Here is a 14,271-nt window from a genome sequence, read left to right as displayed (position 1 = left end):
TTGCCTGCAGCGCACAGCGGCATGTAATGAGTCAGTTTGACTCATTACATGCTTGGGCCCCTGGACAGAGGCGGGCCCCAGTGCAGTGCACTGCCTGCACTGCCGGTAGTTCCGCCTCTGGATGACATATAATCCTACAATCGGTCGGGTACGGAATGGAACATGATACAGTATGTAATAGGCTGGTATATTGCATTACATGTTGAGTATCCCATATCCAAATATTCCGAAATACGCACTTTTTTGAGTGAGAGTGAGATAATGAAACCTTTGTTTTCTGGTGGCTCAATGTACACAAACTTTGTTTAATACACAAAGTTATTAAAAATACTGTATTAAATGACCTTCAGGCTGTGTGTATAAGGTGTATATGAAACATAAATGAATTGTGTGAATGTACACACACTTTGTTTATTGCACAAAGTTATAAAAAATATTACCTTCATGCTGTGTGTATAATGGCCCTCATTCCGAGTTGTTCGCTCGCTAGCTGCTTTTAGCAGCATTGCACACGCTAGGCCGCCGCCCTCTGGGAGTGTATCTTAGCTTAGCAGAATAGCGAACGAAAGATTAGCAGAATTGCTGTAAGATCTTTTCCTGCAGTTTCTGAGTAGCTCCAGACCTACTCCTAGATTGCGATCACTGCAGACTGTTTGGTTCCTGGTTTGACGTCACAAACACGCCCTGCGTTCCGCCAGCCACTACCCCGTTTCTCCAGATACTCCCGCGTTTTCCCTGACACGCCTGCGTTTTTTAGCACACTCCCGGAAAATGCTCAGTTACCACCCAAAAACGCCCCTTTCCTGTCAATCATTCACCGATCAGCAGTGCGACTGAAAAGCGCCGCACGAACACCAGCAAATCTACTAATTTTTGTGTTAAATAACTTAGCGCATGCGCTCTGCGTACCATGCGCAGTTAGCAACAAATCGCAGCATAGCGAAAATCGGCAACGAACGAACAACTCGGAATGACCCCCAAGGTGTATATGATACATAAATGCATTCTGTGCTTAGACTTGGGTCCCATCGCCATGATATCTCATTATGATATGCAATTATTCCAAAATACGGAAAAATCCCATATCCAAAATACCTCTGGCCCCAAGCATTTTGGATAAGGGATACTCAACCTGTATTTCTCTGACGTCCTAGTGGATGCTGGGAACTCCGTAAGGACCATGGGGAATAGCGGCTCCGCAGGAGACTGGGCACAACTAAAGAAAGCTTTAGGACTACCTGGTGTGCACTGCTCCTCCCTCTATGACCCTCCTCCAGACCTCAGTTAGAATTTTGTGCCCGGCCGAGCTGGATGCACACTAGGGGCTCTCCTGAGCTCCTAGAAAAGAAAGTATATTTTAGTTTTTTTATTTTCAGTGAGATCTGCTGGCAACAGACTCACTGCTACGAGGGACTTAGGGGAGAGAAGCGGACCTACCTGCTTGCAGCTAGCTTGGGCTTCTTAGGCTATTGGACACCATTAGCTCCAGAGGGATCGAACACAGGCCCAGCCTCGGTCGTCCGGTCCCGGAGCCACGCCGCCGTCCCCCTTGCAGAGCCAGAAGCAAGAAGAACGTCCAGGAAATTGGCGGCAGAAGACTCCGGTCTTCATTAAGGTAGCGCACAGCACTGCAGCTGTGCACCATTGCTCCCTGTGCACACCACATACTCCGGTCACTGATGGGTGCAGGGCGCTGGGGGGGGGCGCCCTGGGCAGCAATTAGAGTACCTTAAGAGTGGCAAATCACACATAATATCGCCTAATAAGCTATATATGTGTAAAATACCCCTGCCACATTATGATTCTAAGAGCGGGAGAAGTCCGCCGAAAAAGGGGCGGGGCTATCTCCCTCAGCACACTGGCGCCATTTTCTCTTCACAGTGCAGCTGGAAGACAGCTCCCCAGGCTCTCCCCTGTAGTTTTCAGGCTCAAAGGGTTAAAAAGAGAGGGGGGGCACTACATTTAGGCGCAAATCTGTGTATTATAGCAGCTATAAGGGAAAAATCACTGTGGGTAGTGTGAATCCCTGCATTATATAGCGCTCTGGTGTGTGCTGGCATACTCTCTCTCTGTCTCCCCAAAGGACTTTGTGGGGTCCTGTCCTCAGTCAGAGCATTCCCTGTGTGTGTGCGGTGTGTCGGTACGGCTGTGTCGACATGTTTGATGAGGAGGCTTATGTGGAGGCGGAGCAGATGCAGATAAATGTGATGTCACCCCCTGCGGGGTCGACACCTGAGTGGATGGACATGTGGAAGGAATTACGTGACAGTGTCAACTCCTTACATACAAGGTTTGACGACATAGCAGATGTGGGACAGCCGCCTTCTCAGCCCGTGCCTGCCCAGGCGTCTCAAAAGCCATCAGGGGCCCTAAAACGCCCACTACCTCAGATGGCAGACACAGATGTCGACACGGATACTGACTCCAGTGTCGACGACGATGAGTATTATGTTTGGGGAGAAAAAAGCTTCCAGTGGTTTTTCCCCCATCTGATGAACTAAATGTGTGAAGAAGCGTGAGTTTCCCCCGATAAGAAACTGGTAATTTCTAAAAGGTTACTAATGGCGTACCCTTTCCCGCCAGAGGATAGGTCACGTTGGGAGACATCCCCTAGGGTGGATAAAGCGCTCACACGTCTGTCAAAGAAGGTGGCACTACCGTCTCAGGACACGGCCGCCCTAAAGGAGCCTGCAGATAGAATGCAGGAGGCTATCCTGAAGTCTGTATATACACACTCAGGCATTATACTGAGACCAGCTATTGCTTCAGCATGAATGTGCAGTGCTGCAGCTGCGTGGTCAGATTCTCTGTACCTTAGACAGGGACACTATATTGCTAACCATAGAGCATATTAAAGACGCAGACTTATACATGAGAGATGCACAGAGGGATAATTGCCGACTGGCATCTAAAATAAACGCAATGTCCATTTCTGCCAGGAACTCGGCAGTGGACAGGTGATGCTGATTCTAAAAGGCGGCACATGGAAGTTTTGCCTTACTAGGGTGAGGAGTTGTTTGGGGATGGTCTCTCGGACCTCGTTTCCACAGCTACAGCTGGGAAATCAACATTTTGCCCCATGTTCCCTCACAGCCAAAGAAAGCACCGTATTATCAGGTACAGTCCTTTCGGCCCCAGAAAGACTAGCGGGTTAAAGGCGCGTCCTTTCTGCCCAGAGGCAGAGGTAGAGGGAAAAAGCTGCAGATACAGCCAGATCCCAGGAACAAAAGTCCTCCCCCGCTTCCTCTAAGTCCACCGCATGACGCTGGGGCTCCACAGGCGGAACCAGGTACGGTGGGGACCTGTCTCAAGAATTTCAGCGACCAGTGGGCTCGCTCACGGGTGGATCCCTGGATTCTACAGGTAGTATCTCAGGGGTACAAGCTGGAATTCGAGACGTCTCCCCCTCGCCGTTTCCTCAAATCTGCCTTGCCGACGGCTCCCTTTGGACAGGGAGGCAGTGCTGGAGGCAATTCACAAGCTGTATTCGCAGCAGGTGATAGTCAAGGTACCCCTTCTTCAACAGGGACGGGGTTACTATTCCACAATGTTTGTGGTACCGAAACCGGACGGTTCGGTGAGACCCATTTTAAATTTGAAATCCATGAACACTTATATACGAAGGTTCAAGTTCAAAATGGAATCGCTCAGGGCGGTTATTGCAAGCCTGGACGAAGGGGATTACATGGTATCACTGGACATCAAGGATGCTTACCTGCATGTCCCCATTTACCCCCCTCACCAGGAGTACCTCAGATTTGTGGTACAGGACTGTCATTACCAATTCCAGACGTTGCCGTTTGGTTTGTCCACGGCACCGAGGGTATTTACCAAGGTAATGGCAGAGATGATGATACTCCTTCGAAGGAAGGGAGTTATAATTATCCCGTACTTGGACGATCTCCTTATAAAGGCGAGGTCCAGGGAACAGTTGTTGATCGGAGTAGCACTAGCTGGGGCAGTGCTACAACAGCACGGCTGGATCCTGAACATTCCGAAGTCGCAGCTGGTTCCTACAACGCGTCTACTGTTCCTGGGGATGGTTCTCGACACAGAACAGAAAAAAGTGTTTCTCCCGGAGGAGAAGGCCAAGGAGTTGTCATCTCTAGTCAGAGACCTCCTAAAACCAAAACAGGTGTCGGTGCACCATTGCACGCGAGTCCTGGGAAAGATGGTGGCTTCTTACGAAGCAATTCCATTCGGAAGGGTTCCATGCAAGGATCTTTTAGTGGGATCTGTTGGACAAGTGGTCAGGATCGCATCTTCAGATGCATCGGCTGATAACCCTGTCTCCAAGGGCCAGGGTGTCGCTGTTGTGATGGCTGCAGAGTGCTCATCTTCCAGAGGGCCGCAGATTCGGCATACAGGACTGGGTCCTGGTGACCACGGATGCCAGCCTTCAAGGTTGGGGGGCAGTCACACAGGGAAGAAACTTCCAAGGACAATGGTCAAGTCAGGAGACTTCCCTACACATAAATATTCTGGAACTAAGGGCCATTTGCAATGCCCTAAGTCAGGCAAGACCCCTGCTTCAAAACCAGCCGGTGCTGATCTAGTCAGACAACATCACGGCGGTCGCCCATGTAAACCGACAGGGCGGCACAAGAAGCAGGATGGCAATAGCAGAAGCCACAAGGATTCTCCGATGGGCGGAAAATCATGTGTTAGCACTGTCAGCAGTGTTCATTCCCGGAGTGGACAACTGGGAAGCAGACTTTCTCAGCAGACACGACCTCCACCCGGGAGAGTGGGGACTTCATCCAGAAGTCTTCCAAATGATTGTACACCATTGGGAAGGGCCACAGGTGGACATGATGGCGTCCCGCCTCAACAAAAAGCTAGGATGTTATTGCGCCAGGTCAATGGACCCTCTGGCGATAGCTGTGGACGCTCTGGTAACACAGTGGGTGTACCAGTCGGTGTATGTGTTCCAAGATCCTCTCATACCCAAGGTACTGAGAATAATAAGAAGGAGAGGAGTAAGAACTATACTCGTGGTTCCGGATTGGCCAAGAAGATCTTGGTACCCAGAACTTCAAGAAATGATCTCAGAGGACCCATGGCCTCTGCCGCTCAGACAGGACCTGCTGCAGCAGGGGCCCTGTCTGTTCCAAGACTTACCGCCGCTGCGTTTGACGGCATGGCGGTTGAATACCGGATCCTAAAGGAAAGAGCATTCCGGATAAAGTCATTCCTACGCTGATTAAGGCTAGGAAAGATGTGACCGCAAAATATTATCACCGCATATGGCGAAAATATGTTGCTTAGTGTGAGGCCAGGAAGGCCCCAACGGAGGAATTTCAACTGGGTCGATTTCTGCACTTCCTACAGTCAGGAGTGACTATGGGCCTAAAATGGGTTCCAGTAAGGTCCAGTTTTCAGCTCTGTCCATTTTCTTCCAAAAAGAACTGGCTTCATTGCCTGAAGTTCAGACTTTTGTTAAGGGAGGGCTGCATATTCAGCCCCCGTTTGTGCCTCCAGTGGCACCGTGGGATCTCAACGTGGTGTTGGATTTCCTGAAGTCGCATTGGTTTGAACCACTTAAATCCGTGGAGCTAAAATACCTCACGTGGACAGTGGTCATGCTGTTGGCCTTGGCGTCGGCCAGGCGTGTATCAGAATTGGCGACTTTGTCATGCAAATGCCCTTATCTGATTTTTCATAAGGATAGGGCGGAATTGAGGACTCGTTCCCAATTTCTCCCAAAGGTGGTTTCAGCTTTTCATTTGAACCAGCCTATTGTGGTGCCTGAGGCTACTCGTGACTTGGAGGATTCCAAGTTGCTGGACGTAGTCCGGGCCCTAAAAATCTATGTTTCCAGGACAGCTGGAGTCAGAAAGACTGACTCGCTATTTATCCTGCATGCACCCAACAAGTTGGGTACGCCTGCTTCAAAGCAGACTATTGCTCGCTGGATCTGTAGCACGATTCAACTTGCACATTCTGCGGCTGGACTGCCGCATCCTAAATCTGTAAAAGCCCATTCCACAAGGAAGGTGGGCTCTTCTTGGGCGGCTGCCCGAGGGGTCTCGGCTTTACAACTTTGCTGAGCAGCTACTTGGTCGGGGTCAAGCACATTTGCTAAATTCTACAAGTTTGATACCCGGGCTGAGGAGGACCTAGAGTTCGCTCATTCGGTGCTGCAGAGTCATCCGCACTCTCTCGCCCGTTTGGGTGCTTTGGTATAATCCCCATGGTCCTTACGGGGTTACCAGCATCCACTAGGACGTCAGAGAAAATAAGATTTTACTCACCGGTAAATCTATTTCTCGTAGTCCGTAGTGGATGCTGGGCGCCCGTCCCAAGTGCGGATTGTCTGCAATACTTGTATATAGTTATTGTTTAACTAAAGGGTTATTGTTGAGCCATCTGTTGAGAGGCTCAGTTATATTACTGTTAACTGGGTATAGTATCACGAGTTATACGGTGTGATGGGTGTGGCTGGTATGAGTCTTACCCGGGATTCAAAATCCTTTCCTTATTGTGTCAGCTCTTCCGGGCACAGTATCCTAACTGAGGTATAGAGGAGGGTCATAGAGGGAGGAGCCAGTGCACACCAGGTAGTCCTAAAGCTTTCTTTAGTTGTGCCCAGTCTCCTGCGGAGCCACTATTCCCCATGGTCCTTACGGAGTTCCCAGCATCCACTACGGACTAGAGAAATAGATTTACCGGTGAGTAAAATCTTATTTATATTATCCTCTAACACTATGCATTAATCATTCCAAGGATGGTATTATATAAGGAACATGTAATAACCGCAGAATGGGCCTCATTCAGACCCGATCGCACGCTAGCTTTTTTTGCAGCGGTGCAATCGGGTCTGAACTGCGCATGCGTATGCACCGCAATGCGCAGGCATGTCGGGCGATGGGGATTGCCGGACAACAACGGATTTTACGAAGAAAGCGATCGCACTGGTGATCGCAAGAAGATTGACAGGAAGAGGCCGTTTGTGGGTGGCAACTGACCGTTTTTTAGGAGTGTCCGGGAGAACGCAGGGTGCCCATCCGTTGACGTCAGCATCGGTCCGGATCAATGCAGCGGCTGTGCAGAGACTGCACCAACTTTTCTTTGTGCAGCTCTCTGCACATCCGTTCGCACCCCTGCACAGCGATTACCCCCTCCACTGTAGGCAGCGATTATCTGGTCGCAGCAGTGCAAAAATTGCCTGCTTACAATCAGGTCTGAATGAGGGCCCCTATGCAGCTGTGCATCGTGTCTCATTATACACGGCGGCTTCTCACCACTTATTACATATCCAGAGATCTTCCAGCTGCTCGGGACTGAGACCCCCTGTCAGTGACAGGCGTTGGTCATTACATCCCACCAATATGATGAGTGATGACATGCCGTGTAAGCTTCTGTGTGACAGTGACATGATGGTGGGGGTCTTGTTCTTGCAGCTTCTCCAGAGGTTGCTGCAGGAGAGGAGGCCCCGTATAGAGCGAGTGTTCCAGGGGAAGAGCTCAGCGTGTCAGCCCCTTCCCATAGAGGGAGCCGGGCAGAAGGAACAGAGAAGCCCCCTGTCAGAGCTGCAGGATCGCTGGGACAGTCTGCTCCATCGCGCGGAGGAGAGGTGGGTTCCCCGGCCTAGGAGACTAATGAGCAGTATTCCAGCTCTGTCTGTCCCTCAGGTAGTACTTATCATCATAGTCCACTACGTGATCCTACACGGTCCATACCTGAAGGCCTGTCTCAGTCACTCTCCATAGCCCGCACCTGAAGGCCTGTCTCAGTCACTCTCCATAGCCCGCACCTGAAGGCCTGTCTCAGTCACTCTCCATAGCCCACACCTGAAGGCCTGTCTCAGTCACTCTCCATAGTCCGCACCTGAAGGCCTGTCTCAGTCCATATCCCGCACCTGGAGGCCTGTCTCAGTCTCTCTCCATAGCCCGAACCTGAAGGCCTGTCTCAGTCACTCTCCATAGCCCGCACCTGAAGGCCTGTCTCAGTCACTCTCCATAGCCCGCACCTGAAGACCTGTCTCAGTCACTCTCCATAGCCCGCACCTGAAGGCCTGTCTCAGTCACTCTCCATAGCCCACACCTGAAGGCCTGTCTCAGTCACTCTCCATAGTCCGCACCTGAAGGCCTGTCTCAGTCCATATCCCGCACCTGGAGGCCTGTCTCAGTCTCTCTCCATAGCCCGAACCTGAAGGCCTGTCTCAGTCCATAGCCCACACCTGGAGGCCTGTCTCAGTCTCTCTCCATATCCCGCACCTGAAGGCCTGTCTCAGTCATTCTCTATAGCCCGCACCTGAAGGCCTGTCTCAGTCACTCTCCATTCTCCGCACCTGAAGGCCTGTCTCAGTCCATAGCCCGCACCTGGAGGCCTGTCTCAGTCTCTCTCCATAGCCCGCACCTGAAGGCCTGTCTCAGTCCATAGCCCGCACCTGGAGGCCTGTCTCAGTCTCTCTCCATAGCCCGCACCTGAAGGCCTGTCTCAATCTCTCTCCATAGCCCGCACCTGAAGGCCTGTCTCAGTCACTCTATAGCCCGCACCTGAAGGCCTGTCTCAGTCACTCTCCATAGCCCGCACCTGAAGGCCTGTCTCAGTCCATAGCCCGCACCTGAAGGCCTGTCTCAGTCACTCTATAGCCCGCTCCTGAAGGCCTGTCTCAGTCCATAGCCCGCACCTGAAGGCCTGTCTCAGTCACTCTATAGCCCGCACCTGAAGGCCTGTCTCAGTCATTCTCTATAGCCCGCACCTGAAGGCCTGTCTCAGTCACTCTCCATAACCCACACCTGAAGGCCTGTCTCAGTCACTCTCCATAGTTCTCACCTGAAGGCCTGTCTCAGTCACTCTCTATAGCCCGCACCTGAAGGCCTGTCTCAGTCTCTCTCCATAACCCACACCTGAAGGCCTGTCTCAGTCACTCTCCATAGTTCTCACCTGAAGGCCTGTCTCAGTCACTCTCTATAGCCCGCACCTGAAGGCCTGTCTCAGTCTCTCTCCATAACCCACACCTGAAGGCCTGTCTCAGTTACTCTCCATAGTTCTCACCTGAAGGCCTGTCTCAGTCACTCTCTATAGCCCGCACCTGAAGGCCTATCTCAGTCACTCTCCATAGTCCTCACCTGAAGGCCTGTCTCAGTCACTCTCCATAGCCCACACCTGAAGGCCTGTCTCAGTCACTCTCCATAGCCCGAAACCTGAAGGCCTGTCTCAGTCCATAGCCCACACCTGAAGGCCTGTCTCAGTCACTCTCCATAGCCTGCACCTGAAGGCCTGTCTCAGTCAGTCTCCATAGCCCACACCTGAAGGCCTGTCTCAGTCACTCTCCATAGCCTGCACCTGGAGGCCTGTCTAAGTTACTCTCTATAGCCTGCACCTGAAGACCTGTTTCAGTCAGTCTCCATAGCCCACACCTGAAGGCCTGTCTCAGTCCATAGCCCACACCTGAAGGCCTGTCTCAGTCACTCCCCATAGCCCGCACCTGAAGGCCTGTCTCAGTCCATAGCCCGCACCTGAAGGCCTGTTTCAGTCACCCTCCATAGCCCACACCTGAAGGCCTGTTTCAGTCAGTCTCCATAGCCCGCACCTGCTCACTTTCTGTTCCCCCTCCTGTTACAGACACCGGCATTTGGAGAGAATCACCCCCGCCGCCCAGAACTTCCAAGAATTGCTGGATGCTTTCCACGACTGGATGAGTGCCACCGAGAGACAGCTGGCAGAGCTCTGGAGAACCAACAGGTCCATGTACCAAATGGGAGACACCCAGAAGGAAGCGCAGGTACAGCCTGCGATACTACATTATTATTATTACTACCAGTTATTTATATATAGCGCACACATATTCCACAGCGCTGTACAGAGAGTATTTGCCCATTCACATCAGTCCCTGCGCCAGTGGAGCTTACACTCTATATTCTCTACAACATGTACACGCACACATTCATGCCTAATTTTGTTGGGAACCAATTAACCTACCAGTATATTCTTGGAGTATGGGAGGAAACTCACGCAAGAACGGGGAGAAGATACAAACTCCACACAGTTAGAGCCTTGGTGGTAATTGAACTCATGACCTCAGTGCTGTGAGGCAGTAATGCTAACCACTACACCATCCGTGCTGCCCATACATACCCATGTCATTGCGCTACATACCTGTATACCATACATACCTGTGTCACTGCACATAGAGGAGGCCTGATCATACTACATACCTGTATACCATACATACCTGTGTCACTGCACATAGAGGCGGCCTGATCATACTACATACCTGTATACCGTACATACCTGTGTCACTGCACATAGAGGAGGCCTGATCATACTATATACCTGTATACCATACATACCTGTGTCACTGCACATAGAGGAGGCCTGATCATACTACATACCTGTATACCATACATACCTGTGTCACTGCACATAGAGGCGTTCCTGATCATACTATATACCTGTATACCATACATACCTGTGTCACTGCATATAGAGGAGGCCTGATCATACTACATACCTGTATACCATACATACCTGTGTCACTGCACATAGAGGAGGCCTGATCGTACTACATACCTGTATACCATACATACCTGTGTCACTGCACATAGAGGAGGCCTGATCATACTACATACCTGTATACCATACATACCTGTGTCACTGCACATAGAGGCCTGATCATACTACATACCTGTATACCATACATACCTGTGTCACTGCACATAGAGGAGGCCTGATCATACTACATACCTGTATACCATACATACCTGTGTCACTGCACATAGAGGAGGCCTGATCATACTACATACCTGTATACCATACATACCTGTGTCACTGCACATAGAGGAGGCCTGATCATACTACATACCTGTATACCATACATACCTGTGTCACTGCACATAGAGGCGGCCTGATCATACTACATACCTGTATACCATACATACCTGTGTCACTGCACATAGAGGTGGCCTGATCATACTACATACCTGTATACCATACATACCTGTGTCACTGCACATAGAGGAGGCCTGATCATACTACATACCTGTATACCATACATACCTGTGTCACTGCACATAGAGGAGGCCTGATTATACTACATACCTGTATACCATACATACCTGTGTCACTGCACATAGAGGAGGCCTGATCATACTACATACCTGTATACCATACATACTTGTGTCACTGCACATAGAGGAGGCCTGATCATACTACATACCTGTATACCGTACATACCTGTGTCACTGCACATAGAGGCGGCCTGATCATACTACATACCTGTATACCATACATACCTGTGTCACTGCACATAGAGGCGTTCCTGATCATACTATATACCTGTATACCATACATACCTGTGTCACTGCATATAGAGGAGGCCTGATCATACTACATACCTGTATACCATACATACCTGTGTCACTGCACATAGAGGAGGCCTGATCATACTACATACCTGTATACCATACATACCTGTGTCACTGCACATAGAGGAGGCCTGATCATACTACATACCTGTATACTATACATACCTGTGTCACTGCACATAGAGGAGGCCTGATCATACTACATACCTGTATACCGTACATACCTGTGTCACTGCACATAGAGGAGGCCTGATCATACTACATACCTGTATACCGTACATACCTGTGTCACTGCACATAGAGGAGGCCTGATCATACTACATACCTGTATACCATACATACCTGTGTCACTGCACATAGAGGCGTTCCTGATCATACTACATACCTGTATACCTTACATACCTGTGTCACTGCACATAGAGGAGGCCTGATCATACTACATACCTGTATACCATACATACCTGTGTCACTGCACATAGAGGAGGCCTGATCATACTACATACCTGTATACCGTACATACCTGTGTCACTGCACATAGAGGAGGCCTGATCATACTACATACCTGTATACCATACATACCTGTGTCACTGCACATAGAGGCGTTCCTGATCATACTACATACCTGTATACCTTACATACCTGTGTCACTGCACATAGAGGAGGCCTGATCATACTACATACCTGTATACCATACATACCTGTGTCACTGCACATAGAGGCGTTCCTGATCATACTACATACCTGTATACCATACATACCTGTGTCACTGCACATAGAGGAGGCCTGATCATACTACATACCTGTATACCATACATACCTGTGTCACTGCACATAGAGGGGGCCTGATCATACTACATACCAGTATACCATACATACCTGTGTCACTGCACATAGAGGAGGCCTGATCATACTACATACCTGTATACCGTACATACCTGTGTCACTGCACATAGAGGAGGCCTGATCATACTACATACCTGTATACCATACATACCTGTGTCACTGCACATAGAGGCGGCCTGATCATACTACATACCTGTATACCATACATACCTGTGTCACTGCACATAGAGGAGGCCTGATCATAGTACATACCTGTATACCGTACATACCTGTGTCACTGCACATAGAGGAGGCCTGATCATACTACATACCTGTATACCATACATACCTGTGTCACTGCACATAGAGGCGGCCTGATCATACTACATACCTGTATACCATACATACCTGTGTCACTGCACATAGAGGAGGCCTGATCATACTACATACCTGTATACTATACATACCTGTGTCACTGCACATAGAGGCCTGATTATACTACATACCTGTATACCATACATACCTGTGTCACTGCACATAGAGGGGGCCTGATCATACTACATACCTGTATACCATACATACCTGTGTCACTGCACATAGAGGAGGCCTGATCATAGTACATACCTGTATACCATACATACCTGTGTCACTGCACATAGAGGAGGCCTGATCATAGTACATACCTGTATACCATACATACCTGTGTCACTGCACATAGAGGCGGCCTGATCATACTACATACCTGTATACCATACATACCTGTGTCACTGCACATAGAGGAGGCCTGATCATACTACATACCTGTATATCGTACATACCTGTGTCACTGCACATAGAGGAGGCCTGATCATACTACATACCTGTATACCATACATACCTGTGTCACTGCACATAGAGGAGGCCTGATCATACTACATACCTGTATATCATACATACCTGTGTCACTGCACATAGAGGAGGCCTGATCATACTACATACCTGTATACCGTACATACCTGTGTCACTGCACATAGAGGCCTGATCATACTATATACCTGTATACCATACATACCTGTGTCACTGCACATAGAGGAGGCCTGATCATACTACATACCTGTATATCGTACATACCTGTGTCACTGCACATAGAGGAGGCCTGATCATACTACATACCTGTATACCATACATACCTGTGTCACTGCACATAGAGGAGGCCTGATCATACTACATACCTGTATATCATACATACCTGTGTCACTGCACATAGAGGAGGCCTGATTATACTACATACCTGTATACCATACATACCTGTGTCACTGCACATAGAGGCCTGATCATACTACATACCTGTATACCGTACATACCTGTGTCACTGCACATAGAGGAGGCCTGATCATACTACATACCTGTATATCATACATACCTGTGTCACTGCACATAGAGGAGGCCTGATCATACTATATACCTGTATACCATACATACCTGTGTCACTGCACATACAGGCCTGATCATACTACATACCTGTATACCATACATACCTGTGTCACTGCACATAGAGGAGGCCTGATCATACTACATACCTGTATACCGTACATACCTGTGTCACTGCACATAGAGGAGGCCTGATCATACTACATACCTGTATACTATACATACCTGTGTCACTGCACATAGAGGAGGCCTGATCATACTACATACCTCTATACCGTACTTAACTGTGTCACTGCACATAGAGGAGGCCTGATTATACTACATACCTGTATACCGTACATACCTGTGTCACTGCACATAGAGGCGGCCTGATCATACTACATACCTGTATACCATACATACCTGTGTCACTGCACATAGAGGCGGCCTGATCATACTACATACCTGTATACCGTACATACCTGTGTCACTGCACATAGAGGAGGCCTGATCATACTACATACCTGTATACCATACATACCTGTGTCACTGCACATAGAGGCGGCCTGATCATACTACATACCTGTATACCATACATACCTGTGTCACTGCACATAGAGGAGGCCTGATCATACTACATACCTGTATACCGTACTTAACTGTGTCACTGCACATAGAGGCCTGATCATACTACATACCTGTATACCATACATACCTGTGTCACTGCACATAGAGGCCTGATTAT

The 14,271-nt window shown here is 49.3% G+C and overlaps 1 protein-coding gene across 1 annotated transcript in view; it reads left to right on the top strand.

Annotated features, from left to right (window-relative positions):
* PLEC (plectin) overlaps nt 1-14,271 on the top strand; it is a 647,147-nt gene that overhangs the window by 405,404 nt on the left and 227,472 nt on the right. Inside the window, exons 38-39 of the mRNA XM_063924739.1 lie at nt 7,404-7,576; nt 9,574-9,733. Of these exons, the coding sequence (XP_063780809.1) occupies nt 7,404-7,576; nt 9,574-9,733 (333 nt within the window). The remainder of the gene's footprint in view (nt 1-7,403; nt 7,577-9,573; nt 9,734-14,271) is intronic.

The sequence above is a fragment of the Pseudophryne corroboree genome, chromosome 5 (genome assembly GCF_028390025.1).
Source record: "Pseudophryne corroboree isolate aPseCor3 chromosome 5, aPseCor3.hap2, whole genome shotgun sequence".
NCBI lineage: Eukaryota > Metazoa > Chordata > Amphibia > Anura > Myobatrachidae > Pseudophryne > Pseudophryne corroboree.
This window is presented reverse-complemented; position numbering and strand designations above follow the sequence as displayed.